Below are 21,832 nucleotides of genomic sequence, written 5' to 3' on the forward strand. Positions count from 1 at the left end.
CTTGTTGCCATGGTAACATTTTTTAGTATGAGTATTTAGCTTTATGTTACTATTTAGCTAATGAATGCTAGCTACTTTTAACTTCTGCCTTAGGCTACAGTTTAGCTAACTGTTTCTAACTTTACACTAATGTTAGCTAGTTCCTAACTTTAGCCTTAACTTACAGTCAGCTTGTTTATAACTTTAGCCATAAGTTGCAGTTGAGCTAACTAATGTTAGCTAGTTCCTAACTTTAGCTTTAAGTTACAGTTTAGCTAACTAATGTTAGCTTGGTTCTAAGTTTAGCATTAAGCTACAGTTGAGCTAACTAATGTTAGCTTGGTTCTAAATTTAGCATTAAGTTACAGTTGAGCTAACTAATGTTAGCTAGGTTCTAAGTTTAGCATTAAGTTACAGTTGAGCTAACTAATGTTAGCTAGGTTCTAAGTTTAGCATTAAGTTACAGTTGAGCTAACTAATGTTAGCTAGGTTCTAAGTTTAGCATTAAGCTACAGTTGAGCTAACTAATGTTAGCTAGGTTCTAAGTTTAGCATTAAGCTACAGTTGAGCTAACTAATGTTAGCTAGGTTCTAAGTTTAGCATTAAGCTACAGTTGAGCTAACTAATGTTAGCTAGGTTCTAAGTTTAGCATTAAGCTACAGTTGAGCTAACTAATGTTAGCTAGGTTCTAAGTTTAGCATTAAGCTAGGACAGGAAGTTGACAAAGTGTAGCAGGAAGACGAGAACAACAACATTCAGCTGTTTGTCACTGAGCTGCTGAAATCACACTCAGTGGACATGAACACGTTTGACTGCTTTATTAGTTCATGAAGAAAAAAGTCATCAGTTAGTTGAGTGAACAGACATCATCAGTAATTAATGAGAGAGAAACAGCAGAGATCAAAGATATGACACGTTGTGATTGTGAACAAACTGGACACAGACTGTGATCTGTACAAACACTGTTACTGTTACTGTCCTGAACAGGAGGAACAAACCTCCAGTCCTGTCAGCTCTCTACAGGCAACATGGACTTCTTCTACACATTAGACCATGTTTGAATGACAGGAAGCAGATATCATGTGACATCCACGTCTGAAGGTTCAGTGGTCAGAGACTCTTCAGGATCAATGAGCTCTGGTTCCATATTTCAATCTAACAGACAACAGCTCTGAATATTACACACTATATCAACACACATCAACACAATGATATTTATATACATTATATAGAGAAATATACAGTGATGCTGTTACACATTCAACCTGCCCCCCTCCACCTCCCTCCACCCCCCCTCCACCCCCCTCCACCCCCCTCCATCCCCCACCACCTCCTCCATCCTCCTCCATCCCCCTCCATCCTCCTCCATCCCCCTCCACCTCCCTCCATCTCCTCCACCTCCCTCCACCTCCCTCCATCCTCCTCCATCCCCCTCCACCTCCCTCCATCTCCTCCACCTCCCTCCACCTCCCTCCACCTCCACCTCCCTCCACCTCCTCCACCTCCCTCCATCCCCCTCCACCTCCCTCCACCTCCTTCCATCTCCTCCACCTCCTCCACCTCCCTCCACCTCCACCTCCCTCCACCTCCCTCCATCCCCCTCTATCCCCCTCCACCTCCCTCCACCCCCCTCCACCTCCCTCCATCCCCCTCCATCCCCCTCCACCTCCCTCCACCCACAAAGATATTTTAAAGTATTAAAGATCTTAAACCATCATGTTCTTCATCTTTGTTGTGTAGTGACACTGATCTTCACTGGTAATATCTTCAGAGGAAAATCTTTGTTTGTGGTAAAGTATGGAAACATCCTCTCAGTGAAAGTGTGTGTGAAGGTGTGTATGTGTGTGTCAGTATCAGGATCAGAGAACGACAGTTTTCCTCTGGTCCAGTCCAGATTCACTCTGATCCTCTGGAGCTTCTTCACTGAGAGAACAGTGGAGGGATCTGATGGAGACTGTGCTCTGTATTCACCTTCATATAACACTATTATCCATGATTTAGCAAATAAATCTATTTCTCCCTTCCTCTCAACAGACTCTGCAGTCACACCTACAAACCAACCTGGACTGTCTCCAACCTGGACGTCCCAGCTGTGAGTCCCTGAGTCAAAACCCTCAGAGCTCAGGACAGAGACATAGTAGTCAAACCTCTCTGGATTGTCAGGAAGCTTCTGTCTCTGTCCTCGTGTCACTGTGGTCAGATCTTCAGACAGGTAGAATACTGGACCAGCAGAGTTTGGGTCCAGAACCACAGGACTGTAGGAGACCAGGTCCTTCATCTTGTTCCAGATGTTGAAGGTCAGGTTGCCCAGGTGTTTGGCCTGGTCTATCAGAGCTCCTGAGGGCAGCTGTGGATCCTCCAGCAGGGGGCGCTGCTGGACTCTGTCCACTGCAGCCTTGTAGTTCTTCAGGAATGAGAGGTCTTCAGCTCTCAGCTCGTCCTCTGTGGCTCTGACTGTGTGTGACAGAGCTGCTATCTCTCTGCTCAGAGCCTCCATCTTCTCCTTCATCATGTGACTCTTCAGCTCCTCTTCCTCCCTCAGAGCAGTGATCCTGGCCTCCTCTTCCTCCTGTAGAAACTGGTGAAGCTTCTTAAACTGCTCCTTGATCTGGCTCTCAGTGTGTCGGGCCTGGACCTTGATGTGTTGTGTTGTTTGGTCACAGTCTCCTTTAACTCGTTCAAACAGCTTCAGTTTCTCTTGTAAAGGCTTCAGGGCTTTCTGGAGCTCCTCTCTGTGATCCTCTGCAGCTTCATCAACGGGTCTGAAGCTGTGGTTGGTGTGTGTCTTTGAGTCTCGACAGACGAGACACACTGGCTGCTGGTGGTCCAGACAGAAGAGTCTGAGTTTCTCAGAGTGCAGACTGCAGAGAGGCTCAGACCCTGCTGAAGGTCTCTGATGTCTCTGCAGTAAGAAGTCCTCACACAGGTTCTTCAGGGACAAACAAACAGGTGGTTCAGTGTTTGACGATCTCTTACACACTGGACACTCTTGTATTACCTTCTCTCTCCACCAGCTCTGCAGACAGTCTCTACAGAAGCTGTGGCTGCAGGACAGGACAACAGGCTCTTTAAAGATGTCATGGCAGACAGGACAGGTGAGCTCCTCCTCTGACCGGGAAGACATGTCCTCTCTGAGTGAAGCTGAAAACACAAAGCCAGCACAGAGGTCAGTGAGGTGTGGTTTCCCTCACACTTTCACTTTCAGTCTTGTCTCTTCTAAACTCACAGTTGGTGTGTGGAGTCGCTGCAGGTTGAAGTTGCTGTCGTCCTGTTTTCCCTCCTCTCTCTGTAGAAGCTGTTGTTTTGGTTTAAAGGTGAATCTCTTTAAATGTTTCTCAGCATCAACGTGTCTCTCACGAGTGACGACCAGTATGAAATGGTATTTCCTGCTTCGTCTCAGAGTATCAGGAAAAGGGTGGAGCTTTAACAGACCGTTACTGAGAGCAGTGTGCAGAGCTGTAAAACCAGGTCTTCTTGTTGTGTTTGTTTGTACATGTACGTTCATATATTTCACCTGTTTCATACAGTGATCCATGTTTAAGTGATTTGAAATGATCTGAATACTTGAGGCATTCAGATCATCTGTCCTCTCCCACCCACAGTCTGATCACAGTGGAGCTGCTGGTTGATCTCTGCAGGAAGAAGGTCTGACAGGCTCTTTAAAGTCAAGATACAAGGTGGATCACTCACTAAAGGTTTTTCATCACACACTGGACACTCAGGGTTTGAATTATGGGGGGGTGAGGGGGTCACTCCTCACTTGTTGTGTTTTTTAACATTAATGTTAGCTAGTTTCTAACTTTAGCCTTAAATTACAATTTAGCTGACTAGTGTTAATGACGTTAATGCTAATGCAAATATTAATATTAGCTAGTTTCTAAGAAAGGTTTACTCACACTGAGTGTAAACTTACATTTTGGTGTGAAAGTCACGACAATTTAAAGTGGCATTACTGCAGTATTGTAATATTGTTTTGTAGTACCAGTTTTAGCTAGTTTCTAACTTGAGCCTGAAGTCACAGTTCTCTGCGGTTCTCTCTCCAGCTCTCGGTTCAGGTCAGGGAAAGATCCTGGTCTGGTTTAATACAGACAACGTTCAGACACCTCAGACATTTAAATAAACCACCGTCTTTCTCTAACCCGAACCAAAGTGCTTTTGTTCCCTAAACCTAAAGCCTGGACTCCAGTCTCTGTTTACATGTATATGAATTTATCAGGTTGAAAAACTGCTTTGACCCATAAACTGAGGATCTACTGTAACTGCCCAGCTGTGGTTGGAGGAAGAGACTCTGAGCTGCTCTGTGTGTGGAGAGATAAACCTCAGATAATACAGGGGGCATCTATGAAGTACAGACCATTAACTGAAAACACACAGACTGTAAGTTCATTAAACCACTGAAGAAATGAGACACATGAAGGGCGGAGGTCTGTCCACACTGAGTGAAGGACGAGGAGGTAACTCAGAGACAAGGTGTGAGACCTGTGAGGAAACTGGATCAGTGTTTACTGTTTTAAACCTGTCCTCTCTCTGTCTTCTGTTTCCTCACGTTTCAAAACCTGTTTGAATCAGTGTGACGAAAAGCAGAAGTCCTGAGTGAAACATCCAAACAGGAAGCACCAGGTAATCACAGAGCTTCAGATGTCTTCATGATGTCTTCATGATGTCTTCATGATGTCTTCATGATGTCTTCACGATGTCTTCACGATGTCTTCATGATGTCTTCATGATGTCTTCATGATGTCTTCATGATGTCTTCACGATGTCTTCACGATGTCTTCACGATATCTTCACGATGTCTTCACGATATCTTCACAATGTCTTCAAGATGTCTTCACGATATCTTCACGATGTCTTCACGATGTCTTCACGATGTCTTCAAGATGTCTTCATGATGTCTTCACGATGTCTTCATGTCTTCATGATGTCTTCATGTCTTCACGATGTCTTCACGATGTCTTCACGATATCTTCACGATGTCTTCACGATGTCTTCACGATGTCTTCATGTCTTCACGATGTCTTCACGATATCTTCACAATGTCTTCACGATGTCTTCACGATGTCTTCACGATGTCTTCATGTCTTCACGATGTCTTCACGATGTCTTCACGATGTCTTCACGATGTCTTCATGACGTCTTCACGTTGTAAAATAAAAGTGCTGTCACTGTTTGGCCTCCATATTGTCAGGGGGTTGGATGTGGCTCCCCAACATCTTTGAGTTTTGAAGTGGAGCATCATGGGAAAGGTTGAGAACTGCTGATCTGAATGACGAGTAGATCATGGTTTATTTTCGGTCGATCAGCTGATCAGTTTTGCAGAGATGTGTCTCTAAGGACAGAGGAAGAGAAACTGTCTGTCAGAGTTACAGAGTCAGAGTTACTCGCTTCTTCTTCTTTGGTTCAGTGAAAGTGTGTCATGGGTCTGATCAGTGTGTGACTCTGTAGCAAACAGCAGCTGCAGACCAGGTTAAAGTACAAAGTGCACTGATGTAAAGCCACACACCTGATAACACTCGGGGGGGGGGGGGGGGGGGGGGGGTCGTAGTTCATACGACAATCTGTGCACAAACACGAAGAGACAGAAAAATGAATCTAAATATTATTTAAACATTCATCATTTTAAGAATTGTGTCTCTCCTCACAGTGACACTGATGAGGTCACATCGGTTACACAGATTATTATTGATATTGATATTAGTTTAATAACCCAGGAAGCTGGTATTACTCTGGCTTAATAAAGTCTGTTGTGTTTCTTATATAAAAGAAAGAGATTTAATTTAATGCAGCTGTGAAATGAATTCATGAAGATATAAAGTGAAGAAGAGAAGGAAACATTTTCCTGTTGTTGTTCAGGTGTTGAGTGTTCGGCCAGGTGTCGTCAGATTATTACTTTAGATAACACAGTGGTTCTAATGTTCCGTTAAGCTGATGGTTCTCTGGGTTCTGGGTCTGCAGGTGGTTCCTGAGTTACAGTAACAGTAACAGGTCGGAGATCACTGATGGAGCCTGTTGACAACATGTCCTTGACGAGAGCGCCACCTTGTGTCCACGTCACCTGAGTCACTGAGACGTCCTCTGCCTCTGTTTCACATCGTCTTCATCAGCTTCACCTGCTCTTCACTTTTCTGTCCGGTGACCTCAGTGTGACGATGCCCTCAGGTCGGCGTTACAGTAAAGTCTGCTGTCAGGTGCTGACACACACACACTTCACTCATTCATGTGTTTTTTATTTCACTCCCTGCTGCTTGTTGCTCCTTGTACTGACTCGTATGTCGATGTGTTGCCTCTGACATAGATCTTGTGTGTATAGATGGGTAAGCTGCACATATTAATAATAATTATTAATAAAGTCTGAATCTGAATGTGATGAAAGACAAAAGAAAGGAGTGAACTATTAGAAAAGTCTGACTCCTTCTGTCAGTGGGAGATTTCTCTTCATAATACATTTGCAAAAAGGCAAAATTTACAGATAACCTTCATTTTACAAATTAAAAGTCCTGCTGAACTAGAACAACTGTAGAAAAACCAAAAACCTCGTCAGCTTGGAAATAATCTTAATTATTTAAAATAATATTTAATAGATATGAAGAATAAATTTAACCTCCACAAAGGATTCAATTACAGAATCATTGAAATCTGAAAGGAGTAAAACATGTGTCTGATGCTGGAAATGGCGTCCATCTTGGAAAATGGTGGCTTTTTGAAATATCAAGTGGCTAATGATATTTTTCATATTAAAGGCCTCAGAGGAATGAAAACATTAAAGAGATGTTTACAGTGATGTGCTGCCCCCCCCCCCCCCCCCCCCTCAGTGGTTCCATCCCACTGTTGCCATGGTGACACACACAGGACAGAGAGAAGAGATATGTGTGTCAGGGAACCCCGTGTCCATGACGACAGTAAACAGGTCTGTCAGTGTGACTTACACACAGGTGAAACATTAGCTGGACGGAGAGAAATAAGCCACACACACACACACACACACACACACACACACACACACACACACACACACACACACACACAACACACACACACAGTCAGGACAGATGGCCGACTCGAAGCAAACATCTGAACCCGTCAACTTTGTGCATCAGGATGAAATCTGGTAAATCTACGGACTCACACTGTGTTTGTGTTTATGTCAGACGTTATTACCTGGTATTGATCATGGGATTATTATCATTATTATTATTATTATTATTATTAATATGTTGACTGGATGTTTTAAAGTGATAAATCTCAGAAAAGGTCTGATTTCTTTCTTGTTTTAAAACAAAACGTTACTGAATAATCCGTATGAGTCTTTCTGTGCAATCGTTGTATAATTATTAATATTAATGTGACCGTCATCTTCATCATCATCATCATCATCATTATTTTCCTTTCTTCCTCCTCTCTCTTGTTAAGTTTAGTTTGTTTAACAGTTGAATGTAGTTTCTATCTGCTGCTGATTCTCCCGTCTCTGCTTTTGGTTTTTACATGTTTAATGACATTAAAACTGTCAATAACAAAAACAACGTAACTGATAATATTCTAAAATGATCTACAAATGTACAGACGTTCCTCGTCTTTCCTCCTCCATCTTCATGTGAACACTTTGTATTTCCTGTCCTGTAGCTTCCTGCTATAAACAGCTGCAGCTTTACAGACTGACTGGTCCTGTTACATCAGGACAAGCGTCCTGTTCTAATGAGATTCAGTGAGTTGTAATGAGAAGCGTCTTGTTTTAATGAGATGTGTGGACGGTGTGTTGAACCTAATGAGGCTTTAAAGATCAGATGAAACTTCTACAACAAGAAAAAGAAGAGAAAAACAAATCCTTGATCTCTTCCTTCTCACTAATGAGGAAAAGAATATTTCTTGTCATGGTTACAGCTGTCGGCTTCAGGCACGTTTACAGCTCTTGTTCATATTGACGCCGCGTTTTAGTGAAGATCCGAATTATTATGTGTGTGTGTGTGTGTGTGTGTGTGTGTGTGTGTGTAGGAAGGCGCATTTAAAAGTTGAGAAGGTTTCAGCTGAAGTCTGGCCCAAAAAGTGGGGCTTCCTGACTGAGGTCTACAAGGAGGTACACACACACACACACACACACACAGACACACACACACACACACACACACACACACACACACACACACACACATACATATCTGAATTGTACATTGGTATTGCAGTACTTAGAGAAAAACAGTGGCACTGTTTCTTTTTTTTTAAATGCTTTATATTTAAAACATTTTCCATTTGATCTTTTAACTGTGAAAAACTGTAAATAAAGTTTCTATCTACTGTGAAACTATGAAACACTGAAAAAGGAGGAAACAATCATAACTAATGAAATCAGATACACAGTGAATGATATGGACAGTACATACAAATAAAATGAAATAAATGCAACATATAAATCAGGATTATGAAACAAAAATATTCCAAAAGGACAAAATAAAACTATATAAACAAAGACATTTAAGGAAAGTATTTAAGTGGTTTTATAGTTTTCCTGTTCTTCAGTAGATGTCCTTAATTAATACAGTAGAATTTATTCCATTTGTATTGGTGGAGAACTGTAACATGGTTGTTGTTTCAGTACGAGAGGGAGAGTGTGAAGCTGAAGAGAGCAGCCGGGGGGGGGCTCCCCCATCACCTGGCCCCAACACCTGCAACCCCCCCACACAAACACATCCAGGTATGATACCTGTCTGTCTGTCCGTCTATCCATCCATCCATCACCTATCTATCTATCTATCTATCTATCTATCTATCTATCTATCTATCTATCTATCTATCTATCTATCTATCTATCTATCTATCTATCTATCATCTATCTGTCTATCTATCTATCTATCTATCATCTATCTATCCATCTATCCATCCATCTATCTATCTATCTATCTATCTATCTATCTATCTATCTATCTATCTATCTATCTATCTATCATCTATCTATCCATCTATCCATCCATCTATCTATCTATCTATCTATCTATCTATCTATCTATCTATCTATCTATCTATCTATCTATCTATCTATCCATCCATCTATCTATCTATCTATCTATCTATCTATCTATCTATCTATCTATCTATCTATCTATCTATTTATCTATCTATCTTACTTTCACTGCCCTGGTTTTGTTCCTTCAGGTTGGCCCCTCCCCTCCAGTTCCTCAGACAACTCAGGCTCTGATTGGCTGGCGTTCAGCTCACTCACATCTTCAGCTGGAAAAGTACGGCACAGTGCATTATGGGAGGCGTAGTTTTATGAAGGAGCTGGGCTGGCCTCTTGGTGCCTGTAGCTGAGTGGAAGTCTCTGTCCACTCAGTGTTTATGTGGATTAAAATGCTGCTGGAACAAACAGTGTGTGTCTCTGCTATAATGTCACACACACACACACACACACACACACACACACACACGTCACTTTACAGAGATAAAGAGAGTTTGGTAACACACATAAATTATGCAGTGGTAGTTATTAATGGAAGTTTGACGTTGTGTTATTACAATAACAATAAAGTTGTAGGGCAGTTCATTAAACACCTTCATTGGTCCGTTTCACATGAATAATAGTTTTAGTCTTTTTTTAACATAAATTGTCAAAATGTTTTGCTTGTTTCAGCTTCTAGAGTTTTTGGATTCACCTTGTAAACTGAATATCTTAAACACACATTAAACGATTAACCGAAGAAAGGAGAAATAACTGTTAGCTGCAGGACAAAAATAATGTGTGTAAACTATTTCTAAAAATATCATAATTTAAGAAGATATTTGAAAATGCTGTTTGCTTAATTGTGATTTTTTCAATATTCAAAACAATTTTAATTTCAAGTATTAAACATTAAAGGTGGAAAATTCAAGAATCAAAAATTCTCAAACAAGATAAATAAAATGATAAAATAAAATAAAAAAATAAAATAAAAAATATAACAAAATTATAAAAGAAAAAATAAAATAAAATAAACAAAATACGAAACACAAATAAGGACGATGAAATAAAAATATTTCCAAAAGGACACAACTATATATATATATATTTATATATATATATATATATATATAGTGGCGATCGCTCTAAGACTGCAAGGGAAGCTCAGCTTCCCCTAAAATGTCAACAATATAAGTGGTCAAATATGTTCTGTTGTGTGAACATTTCATTGACTAAATATGTGCTAGAACACGTTCATCTTTTGTTCAGAATCAGCTCCTTATCACAGGTAACCGACCTGACTCCTCCTCCTTCCTCCCGCAGCGCCACAGAGCTTTACACAGTGTTGACGCCGAGCGTCTCCTGACGTCACTGGGGAAGCAGAGAGTGGGTTGTTCCACTGCAGCCAAACTAGACGGTCATTGGATAAATGCTGGGCTTTGTCCCGCCCATCGGACGCTCAGCGTCTCTGGGGGTCTATGGGACAGTGGGCTGGCCCGGACGCTCGGCTTCTGCATGATGATTGGATGATCTGTCTGAGGCTGAGTCCCTTTTTGATTGACAGCGAAATGAGCGAATCAGCGATCTTGAAGTATAAGCATCCACCGGAGCAGTTTTCAAGTTTTTCATTCCGTTGTTCGGAGTTGATCTGGAGACGTTACTGATCTTCAGCGACTTTGTCTTTGTTAAAAACAACTAGCGTTGTGTTTGGTGACTCTCTTCTGTCACTCTGCGAATTTACATATAAATAAACGGACACATTTTATGATGTAGGCCGAAAATGAGCTTCCCCTCCTTATAAGACCAGCAGCCGCCACTGATATGTATATATATATACATATCATATAAGGAGGGGAAGCTCATTTTCGGCCTACATCATAAAATATTTGGCATATATATATAGGCTGGGTACCACGTGACAAACAACAAAGACATTAAAGAAAAAATTCATATTAGTTTCTTCTGTTTTTATTGTTTCATTCTTCTTCGGTTCATGTAATGAATCAGTGTCGTGTCGGAATTCTACTTTCAACTGTTGTATTGACTCACTTGTGAATTCCCCTTTTTTTGTCTCACGCATGAGTCACGTAGTGGCGCTGACGTAATGACATCACGAGGCCTGTCTGAAAAGGCGGAAGAAGAGACAAAACAACAACAGCAGCAGCAGCAGTGGCGGCGGCGGCTGCTCTTCGGCTCGGCGACGATAGTTAACGAAAAGGAGAACAGAGCGATCAAACGATCATCGGTTCGGTATCACGAGGTGCCGGCGGCTTGTGTTCTGTCAATTCAGCCGTTATCGTTCACGTTCACTAACTAAAATGTCGCTGTTCGGTAAGTTATTCGGCGGCGGGGGTAAGGGTGGGAAGGCGCCGACACCCCAGGAGGCTATCCAACGACTCAGAGAGACCGAGGAGATGTTGGCCAAAAAACAGGAGTTCCTGGAGAAGAAGATCGACCAGGAGCTGCTGACGGCGAAGAAGAACGGCACGAAAAACAAACGAGGTGAGGACACGGTCCCGGGCGGCGCCAGTTAACCACCGAACCGAACCCGTCAAAGTGAAGAGAGTTAGTTGGTTAGCCCGCAGGCTATCACACAGGAACATGGAAGTTTTCAGTTGACAGGCACCTGAACACAAGTGTGACTCCATTTTTAAATGTCTGTGTGAGGGCAGCGGTGTCACTACTGGAAATATAGGGACGCTAAAAACGATAAAGACAGTTTTAAACGGGGTTTTAAAAGATCCAGTTACCTCAAGAAGTTAATAAAAAAGTCTTAAATTTAGACCACTATGGTCCTGGGTGGTGTTTCCTGCTCCATGTCGACAGTTGTGTTCATTTTAACGGGTTTATTTATCTGATTTTAGCTGAAACTCGATGGAAAATCTCAGTAGTTTTGATTGAACAGAGACCGGAACTGTTAAAGGATTTTCAAAATAGTTGTCAATTAGTTTTCTGTTGATCGAACTAATTGACTAATTGTGTCAGATCAAATTTTTACATACTGCTGCGAAATGTGAGTAGATTCACATAGAGATAATTATGATAGTTATATATATATTGAATATATTCAATCGTATTTACTTTATACGGTGTTTAAAGGGTCTTAAAAAGTTAAAACACATGCTGACCTAAACATCCAAAAACAGAGACAATAAACCAAATGGTATGTAACTAGAATGAGACATAATGTTCCTTTTTATAACGAAGTTTTCAAAATAATTGACACTAAATATAGTGAAACTAACTACACAGTGCTGTTTATCTCAGTTAGCTTACTCTACAGCTACGTCACTCAGTGCTCCTGTTGTGTGGCAGCTAAAAATCGTTTTCACTATCAGTTAATCTGCCAGTTATTTTTAATATTAATAAATTATATTTTTTGTTTATGAAACAATTGTAAATGCACGGACCAAAGTGACATCTTTGTCAGTCAAAAATCCAAAGATATTCACTTTACTGTCATGTGACAAAGAAAAGCATGAAATCCACATATTATATTTTATAATGTATATTTAAATATACGAAAGATTTTCAGTTTCCTGTCACATAAGACAAAGAAAAGAAAATCCTGTCACCTGAGGAGCTGGAACCAGGAAGTGTTCATCACTTCTGTTCCACAAACGACTCAAATCATCAATTCATGATTAAAATAGTTGTTCTGTCAATTGACTTTTTCATTAATTGACTAATCACTGCAGCTCGTTACTGCAGCTCGTTACTGCAGCTCTACTTTAAACAGTGATACACAACATGTTTACCCAGACAGGCAGGACAGCAGTTTGTTCTACATGTATGACGCATAAAATAAATAACATGTCTACAGGACAGAAAAGACTTCTAATGTATTTCCAGAGTTCTCTCTCTCTCTCTCTCTCTCTCTCTCTCTATCTCTCTATCGCTCTATGTCTCTCTCTCACTCTCTCTCTCTATCTCTCTATCGCTCTGTCTCTCTCTCTCTCTCTCTCTCTCCCTCTCTCTATCTCTCTCTCTCTCTCACTCTCTCTCTATCTCTCTCTCTCTCTCTCTATCTCTCTCTCTCTCCGTCTCTCTCTCTATCTCTCTATCGCTCTATGTCTCTCTCTCACTCTCTCTCTCTATCTCTCTCTCTATCTCTCTCTTTCTCTCTCTCTCTCTCTCTCCCTCTCTCTATCTCTCTCTCTCTCTCTCTCACTCTCTCTCCGTTTCTCTCTCTAGCTCTATATCTCTCTCTCGCTCTCTCACTCTCTCTCTATCTCTATATCTCTCTCACTCTCTCTCTATCTCTCTCTCTCTCTCACTTTCTGATATGCAGTATTTTCATATACAATGACAGATCTTTTTTACCTTGTACAGAGTCATGTGACCCGTCGTTACTGACTGCTGTCACAGGAAAGTCTCAACCTGTAAAACTGATGTTTGGAGTCTTTGGAGGATTCTCAGAATAACTTTACAAAGTTTTTAAAAAGTTTTCCTCTGTGCACATCAAGCCTCACATGAAGCATGTTGAAGTATGAACTGGTAATAATCTAACCAGTGAGTTAGATTATTTTATATATTTTTTTTTTTATTTGCTCTGTGAAATATCAAAATGACGTCAGCTGAGTTTTTATAAGTGTCTTTATTGAGTTATTATTATATAGCCATTAACATTATTATGCAATATATTACACAATATTACAACCCCAAACAAACACACACACACACACACACACACACACACACACACACACACACACACACACACACACACACACACTCCCCCTAAAGAAAAGAAACACATACATGTTCTCTTTATATTTACTCATTAATTAAAACGTATTTTAACAATTAACTAAAGCTGCTCGTTAATGGCAAAAATCATATTCATGATTATTTTGATCAATATTGAGATCAGGATGATTTCACAGGATCGCTCACTGACTTTGGAAACACCAGCATCAATTAAACTTAAAAGAAAAAACAGAAAATAAAAAACAATAAGAAAATAAGAAAGCAAAAGCGTTGTGTTTATGTAGTTTTTTAAAATAAAATAATGAATAATATTGAAATATATACAATTAAATATATAATCTGAAAATAAAGAGATCGACTACAACACAGTTATTCTCTTTTACCATTTGTAAACAACCATCCGATCACCTGACCAGGTGGTTTTCTGTTTCTAATATTGTTCTTTAATTCTTCATCTGAAGGAAGCAGAACTTTGATTTTCACCTTGGATGAAATTATGGACAGGGTCACAGTCAAAGGTATCCTGGGGGGGGGGGGGGGGGGGGGGGGTGAGAGAGATGTTGGGTAATGATGTTATCAGTCCAGGAATAGAGCCAGAGCTGAAATAATCAGATGAAACTGGAACTGTCAGGTGTGTGTGTGTGTGTGTGTGTGTGTGTGTGTGTGTGTGTGTGTGTGTGGTACAAACACTGACCTTGTTGGGACCAGTAGTTGTCACGGAGACCAGGGTCTGGTCTCGTTAAGACTGAATCTGTGGCACAAAGTGAATAAACGTAAACAGGAAGTGCTGTGGGGAGTGAATGGCGGTCTGATCCCTTCTGTGTGTCAGAGCACGTGATCCCAGTAACACCTGCAGACAGTGACCTGCTCCTCCAGGGGGCGACAGAGAGCAGGAAGTGAAGTCTGATCGGTAGAGGACTGAAGGACGTGTGACACACATATAAACATACACACCTGTGTACACAGACACCTACACAAACATGTTTGATCAATAAAAAGCTCTGAGGAGTGTAAGCTCAGTAGACCTGCTGCTACAGTTTAATGTCACACCTCTAATTAAATCATCATCAAGTATAATCAATCACCTGTTCTTGATTTGAAGTTGAGTAATTGTTCAGTCAGTTCCTCGTCATGTGAAGGAGAGAGAAGTCGGCGCTAACGTGTCGTTAGCCTGAAGAGCTAACGGTCAGTCACAGATGAACCTGTCTAACGTCTGAGGTCATTAAAGGTTTTAAATGTCAGTGTCGGTCGTGGTCATGGTCACACGTCTGAGAGCGTCACGTTCACAACACCTTCAGTTTCCTGCTGAAGTCCCACACTAAAGGCCCCCCCCCCCCCCCTCCCCCCTGTCCCCCCTCCAGCGGCTCTTCAGGCCCTGAAGAGGAAGAAGCGTTATGAGAAGCAGCTGGCGCAGATCGACGGGACGTTGTCGACCATCGAGTTCCAGAGGGAGGCGCTGGAGAACGCCAACACCAACACAGAAGTGCTGAAGAACATGGGCTACGCCGCCAAGGCCATGAAGGCGGCGCACGAGAACATGTGAGACACTGATGTTGCTGATGTTGTCACAGCTGTCTCTGTCAGCTGTTCTTGTCCTTCCTGTCACCTGTGGTTTATTCTGAGATACCTGTGTTCACCTATCGTCCCTCTGTCTCTCTCTCTGCTTCCTCCCGTCTCACAGGGACATCGACAAAGTCGACGATTTGATGGCGGACATCACAGAACAGCAGGAAGTGGCTCAGGAAATCTCAGATGTCATCTCCAGACCTGTGGGCTTTGGAGAAGATTATGATGAGGTGAGAAGGCACCTGAGGGGGCGGAGCTACAGCCACCGCTGATTTTTACACAGACATATTAATGAGAAAGATTCTGACATCTTCGTGTGTGTGTGTGTGTGTGTGTGTGTGTGTGTGTGTGTGTGTGTGTGTGTGTGTGTGTGTGTGTGTGCAGGACGAGCTGATGGCAGAGCTGGAGGAGCTGGAGCAGGAGGAACTTGACAAGAATCTCCTGGAGATTGAAGGAACAGAAGACGTCCCTCTGCCCAGCGTCCCATCGACATCACTACCCTCCAGACCAGGTATACACTCTGACTCACCTGAGTACACACCCCTGAGCTCTGCTGAGTGACACGTGATCATGTGTCTGCATTTGTTTTCAGCCAAGAAGAAGGAGGAGGAGGACGAAGACGACATGGCGGACCTCGAGGCCTGGGCAGCTAACTAAGCTAGCTCGCCCTGCTAGCTAGCTGGAGCCCCCCTCCTGTCTGTCTCTCTGCTCCCAGACCAGTCGCAGACATCTGGAGGAGAGACAGAGACTCTGGGCTGCTGAGCTGGCTGCTTCATGTCCCAACACTCACCTGTCCCCTAAAGTATGCACCTGTGCCCACGTCTGCTGACTCTAAACCACGCGACCAGGCTTCTCTCTTCTCATTCACGGTACAGTGAGAATCTCTTCACTCCGGCTGCACACTCCTCTGTTTCTGAAGGCCGTCGAGAGCAGAGAGCAAACGCCACGCCCTCATCTACCTGTGGTTGGGTTCATCGAAGCACGAGTGCATGAACAGGAGCGTGCACGTGCATACTTTAAAGGGATGGTTGTGGTTATTAGACGTGGGGTGGTGTGAGGTGTCGGTGTGTTACCTGCAGCAGATTCAGATCAGCTGCCAGTCAGGAGAGAAACACCTGCTTCAGAAAACATCCACACAAACAATCCAACATCTGTTTAAATGTAGATGAAGCTCTTTCTGATTCACTCAGCTGACCTGCAGCTGCGGCGTGACACGGTGCACGCTGTAGGTGCGCTTATGCGAAGTACGGAAGAGGATTAGAGCCACACGTAAAAAAAAAATTTCTCTCAGACTTTGAGTTTAATCTAAAAAACATCAAAATTTTGAGTTTAATCTCAGAAAAAAGTTTTTTCCACACGTCCCTGATCCTCCTCCGTAGCGTAGGGACGCGGAAAATCTTCTACATTTAAACAGATGTTGGATTGTTTCAGTGGCCGTCTTTTAAAAGTGTCTAAACAGGTGTTTACTGCTGGCCCCGCCCCCAACAGTCCTCCTGCTGCTGCTCTAAACTGAATCTACTGCAGGAAACACACTGACTGTGCATGAACACCTCACACAACCCCACATCTGATAACTTGGACTGTCCCTTTAAGGGGGGGTGGGGGGGGCAGGGCGGGGTTTGTTACTGGGAGGAATGTGAAGAATCAACTGACGTGAGGGAAAGAAAAGCAACAACAGACAGACGAAGTGGTTTGTCTGCTTCCTGCAGTGTCATTGTCTCTGACAAACGCAGCCGTTAGAAAGTAGGATTTTTCTCACTGAGACGTCGCTCTCACATCGATACACCACCACATGTTACAGCGGCACAGAAACATCTGGCAGTGGGAGGGTCCAGGGTCCAGGCTCCAGTCTCCTGCCGCAGTGCCTCTGGGCAGCGTCTTGTTGACTCATGTAGAGGCCGCCTGGCTCCGATCACTTCAATTACTCAAATGTCACACGAGGAAAGAATCAACATTTTTCCAGAAAGCAGCTTCAGCTTGTTGAACAGTCGAACTCTGCTCCTTTAATCTGAACAAACCCTGATCCACTCACTGTCTAACATATTATATCTTATATTATTATATGAGTGAATATCAGAGTCAGGTAACTGTCCACCAGCCACTGCCTCATGTACACTAACGTCAGACCTTGACTCGTCTCAGGAGACGGAGAGAGAGAGAAAAACATTCAACATTTTGGGCTTAAGACGTAAAAGAAAAGAATATTTCACTAAAAAAGAAAAACACGAGACAGCATTTGTCTTAAATTTCCTTTTATCTCTTTGAAAATAGTGTTGTGACCCTGAGATTGTCCTTTAGACCCCCTGTGAGGTCAGGAACCGCTGATCAGTCTCTCTCTGTGTTCTGAGCTCACCTGGTTTGACGGAGGTTTTCACCTGGATTCAGTCGTTTTCTGAGATCTGAAGTCAGAGAAGACACAGCTGTAAGAACAAGCTCCAACCTGCAGAAACCGGAGCCAGTAAACTCCCTATCTGGGGTTAATTGGATTTGTAGAAATGCCAGAACCAAAGCTGCTTTGTAATATTGTTATCAGGGGAGGTCGAAATCCAATATGGCCGCCAGAGGGCACACAACCTCTGTTCCTGTTCTCCTGACTCCTCCCGCTTTAACAGTGACGTCTTCTGAGAAAATCCTGCATCAGTTGAATTTAAAGATAAAGAGTGTGAGTGTGTGTGATGTTTATTAGCCTTCTGACACAGTGACCTCTGACCTCTGAATATTTAGTCAAACAGAGACGCTGAGCTGGAGTTTTCTTCTTCTGCTCTCCTCTCACCTGGAACCGATCCAGTCGACCCAGAATCAGACTCTGTCTTCACATAATAAATCAGATCAGTGGATCCAGCCCCGACCTTATATTTAAAGAAACTATTTGATTTCCTTTTTTCCTGATTGACCTTGAACGTCACTCGTGTTCTCTGTGACCAGCTGCTCAGAGATGTATGAAGGCTTGGACTGTGGAAGGTTTCCCGTGGGGCGGCCATGTTGCTCTGTGACTGTTGTCAGTGTGAGCTTGTAAACAGTTTGTCTTAATAAAGTTGGGATTGAATGCAAGAATCAGCTGTGTGGCATCTGTAAATACGAGTTTTTCCTGAGAGTCAGAACATCTGGAGTTTGGTTCTGTGGTTCTCCAAGTTTCTCGTCTTTCTCATTAGCACCTGATGACTGCACTTTACAGTCTCCTGCTCACCTGTGTGACTCACCTGTAAATGTACAGTACAACTACACCTACTCACACTGTTCCTGTGTTTCCAGTTTCTGCTTCTTTGCACTTCAAGTTTTATGTGAAGTTTTGACTCCGCAGGCAAATTCCATAGATTGTTGATGTTTGAAGTGAGAAGAACCAGCACACACACACACACACACACACACACACACACACACACACACACACACACACACACACACACACAACACACACACACACACACACCCTGCAGCAAACACAGTGAAATGAGTCTGTCAGGAACTTAAAATGTGCAAAAGTGTGGGAACCATGTAAAGCCTCAGTTTCATTAACTCCTATACAGTATGTGTGTGTGTATATGTATATGTATATATATATATATATATGTATATGTATATATATATACATATACACACACTGTCCCAGTGCACCTCCGTTTTACAGGAAGAGAAAACAGTGACTTCAACATCTTTACATGTGTCAGACTAAGAGATGACACCATGATTAAAGCTGAGATACATGTTACACTGTTAGCATGCTAACACGCTAATGACACACTGTTGACATGTAAAAACCTGAATGTCTAATAATCCAGTCAAACATCAGGTCAGGATCATTCAACTGCTGATCTACAATCAGTTCTACATTATTATTGATCGATTCTCAGTTTGATTATTGAAACACACTTGATCAGGTCTTCAGCTGCTGCAGGAGCAGCTACAGTCACATGACTCCGCTGTCACTCCCTGTCGGACAGGCTGATCTTAAAAAGACTCCCGGTCCAGGTCTGTGGCTGAGGGTGAGGGGCTGTTCACTCTCAGAGCCACCACACTCTGAAATCAGACACTGTCACTCTTTAACTTCCTTTTACACATTTCTTTGACTCAACCTTCGATAACGTCTGAAACACGTTGGATTTAAATTGTTTTAATGATTGTTTTTATGTATTTTAATAACTCTCTTCACTTCCTGTCAGATCCTTTGGTTCTTTGATCTTTTCTTTTATCTGAAAGAAAAGAAAAGTTGTGTTTAAATAAAGTTATGATGATTATTGTAAATGTTCCCGGTGAACACAGCTCGTCTGTTACCAAAAAGCTGCTGCTGTTCAAACCTTTATTCAGATATTAATCACACAGGAACAGTTCATAATCTGATTGTTACTCAACACATTCCACAGCTTCTGACTCCGCCCACCAGAGCTGTCACGACCTTTCACCCTAAAACTCCTTCAACACAGATCCCCCACACGCATCTGAGTCCACCTCCCTCCAGCCTGTGTGTGTGTGTGTGTGTGTGTGTGTGTGTGTGTGTGTGTGTGTGTGTGTGTGTGTGTGTGTGGGGGGGGGGGGGGGGTAAATAGGCTTTAGGCTGGGGGGCGAGCTGCTCTTAAATTAGCAGGAGTGTAATGTTTCTGGCAGTGAGCTGAGTTTCACCTCCTCAGCACCAGGCTGCATTTCACTTCCTGTTTCTACACTTATGGTAAAGTCTCTAGGTTTCACAGTGTGGTGAGTTCAGGCCGCGCACAGTCAGCATGTGACTCGTACTGAGCTTCATCTCTCATATACAATCTATAATTATATTAAGTTTCTTATAGATTCCTTTCATTATTTGCCACTCTTCTGTCCCATTGTCACTTTTCTCTCCCCAGATGTTATAAAACCTTTAAACTGATTTTAAATGTTTTTATCATTCATTTATTATCCCATATGTAAATTCAGTATTTGTACATATATTGAATTTCCGTATGTGAAACATACATTTTTATTTTATATGTACATATATGTAAAAATTATATATATTATGAAACCTGTTAGAAATTGGAACAATTTCATATATTGACATGTATATGTAGCCTATACAAATATATACATTTATGTATATATGCTTATATTGAAGCTATATGTTACATAAATATATATCCCTCCACAGCCTGTGAGTATATGTAGATATAATAAACATTAGAGTCCAAAAGTCTGAGACACTTTACCAGAATGTGAGGAGACGTGTTTAAAATAAAAAAGGAAAACATAAAAACATATATAATTATTAGCATGTATGTTGTTTTAATAAACTACATAGAAAGCACCTATGTGTTTTATGTAAAATTCATTTAAATAAATTCATCACATAGATATTTTTGATATATGAACAAATTTTACTATGGGTATTTCATATATGTTATAAACTTATATACTTATATCCAGAGGATGTATATGTGTTAATAATATATCCCCTTCTGGAGACATATACTGTATGTCATATATTACATTTCTGTTTGGGACTGTTCAGCCTCACTTTTAACTTTCGTAACTTTGTAACTGCGTTTTGAAAAGTGCAAAATATATAAATCTTATTATTATTATTATTATTATTATCTTTTTAGTTTAGTTTACGTTCAGAGGGTTGAGTGTATATGAGGCACTGAATAAATATATAAACCTAAAGTCGAGGCAAATGTATTTGTACAGAACATTATCATACACAGAGGTCATTCAATGATCCTGACAGAAATAAAAGAAGCATAAAAACAGATTATAAAACAGATCATATCTCATTAAAGTGCAGGATTAAAAGATTAAATGAAGGCAGAGGAGGACAGAGCAGTTTTTAGCTTCTTTAGTTATTTTGTAAAAGTAGAAAAATGACAGTTGAACATGGAAAACTGGATGAAGAACGAGTCTGACACATGGATGTGTTAAAAGAAAGAATATGGAAAAAAGTAAAAAATATGTGACATTATGTGATGGTGATGGTGAATCACTGTCCAGTACATTCGTAATAAAGACACACCAACTCCGACACCAGCGTTTAATCATATTTACTTTTATACAATTATATTTATTCTAATTTAATTTGTATTTTATGCCTTGTACTTGTATTTTATTTTGACTGTGACTTGTAAGTCGTCCTGAAAGGTGCCTATAAATAATATGTATTATTTTTATTACGTACTACATGTCGTTCAGTTCACAGTTTGGCAGAGAAATTTTCAGCTGGGCCGGAGGAGTTCAGATCCTCCAACACACATTTATAACCTCAATTAAAACACACAGTCCTCTGAGTTCAGTGTGATGAAGACTTTATTACAAATAAATCAAAACACAGCAACAAAACCTGGGACTGAGCTGAACCGTGTCACTTGTATCTCACTCCTCCTGTTGTTACCTTCTACATGACCTTGTACCAGGACTTCTGTATCTCATGTTTTGGGCACTCTGTGTCAGATGCTCCAGTCGCTCATTAAAACATTGGATATCAGTTGCTTCCCACAGACTCAGTGCTACACATCCAAGGCCAAAAAATTAAAATAAAGTAAACTGTGTAAAAAGATAAATGATTTTATTCTTAATCACAGTGGTAATAAATGGTGACACATGATCATTTATAAATTTTATAAAATAAGTAAACAAAACAAACACTCACAAGTACCCATACAGAAATATAATATATACATACATATACATATA

At 41.4% G+C, this 21,832-nt stretch overlaps 3 protein-coding genes across 3 annotated transcripts; 2 read left to right on the plus strand and 1 right to left on the minus strand.

Moving 5' to 3' along the window:
* Positions 1–1,658: 1,658 nt before the first annotated feature.
* LOC130175053 (nuclear factor 7, ovary-like) lies at positions 1,659–3,565 on the minus strand. Its single transcript, XM_056385325.1, has 2 exons — positions 3,206–3,565; positions 1,659–3,120 (listed from the first exon to the last, which is right to left on the minus strand). The coding sequence occupies exon 2, from the start codon at positions 3,101–3,103 to the stop codon at positions 1,703–1,705; it is 1,401 nt and encodes a 466-aa protein (XP_056241300.1). The 5' UTR covers positions 3,104–3,120; positions 3,206–3,565; the 3' UTR covers positions 1,659–1,702.
* Positions 3,566–6,990: 3,425 nt separating this feature from the next.
* LOC130175103 (uncharacterized protein C20orf85 homolog) lies at positions 6,991–9,411 on the plus strand. Its single transcript, XM_056385400.1, has 4 exons — positions 6,991–7,087; positions 7,969–8,050; positions 8,567–8,665; positions 9,124–9,411. The coding sequence occupies exons 1-4, from the start codon at positions 7,029–7,031 to the stop codon at positions 9,277–9,279; spliced, it is 396 nt and encodes a 131-aa protein (XP_056241375.1). The 5' UTR covers positions 6,991–7,028; the 3' UTR covers positions 9,280–9,411.
* A 1,622-nt stretch (positions 9,412–11,033) lies between these two features.
* Positions 11,034–18,235, plus strand: chmp4ba (charged multivesicular body protein 4Ba). The gene is made up of 5 exons (XM_056385390.1): positions 11,034–11,407; positions 14,977–15,154; positions 15,297–15,411; positions 15,566–15,692; positions 15,774–18,235. The coding sequence occupies exons 1-5, from the start codon at positions 11,224–11,226 to the stop codon at positions 15,836–15,838; spliced, it is 669 nt and encodes a 222-aa protein (XP_056241365.1). The 5' UTR covers positions 11,034–11,223; the 3' UTR covers positions 15,839–18,235.
* Positions 18,236–21,832: the final 3,597 nt, after the last annotated feature.

The sequence above is a fragment of the Seriola aureovittata genome, chromosome 2 (assembly GCF_021018895.1).
Source record: "Seriola aureovittata isolate HTS-2021-v1 ecotype China chromosome 2, ASM2101889v1, whole genome shotgun sequence".
Lineage (NCBI taxonomy): Eukaryota > Metazoa > Chordata > Actinopteri > Carangiformes > Carangidae > Seriola > Seriola aureovittata.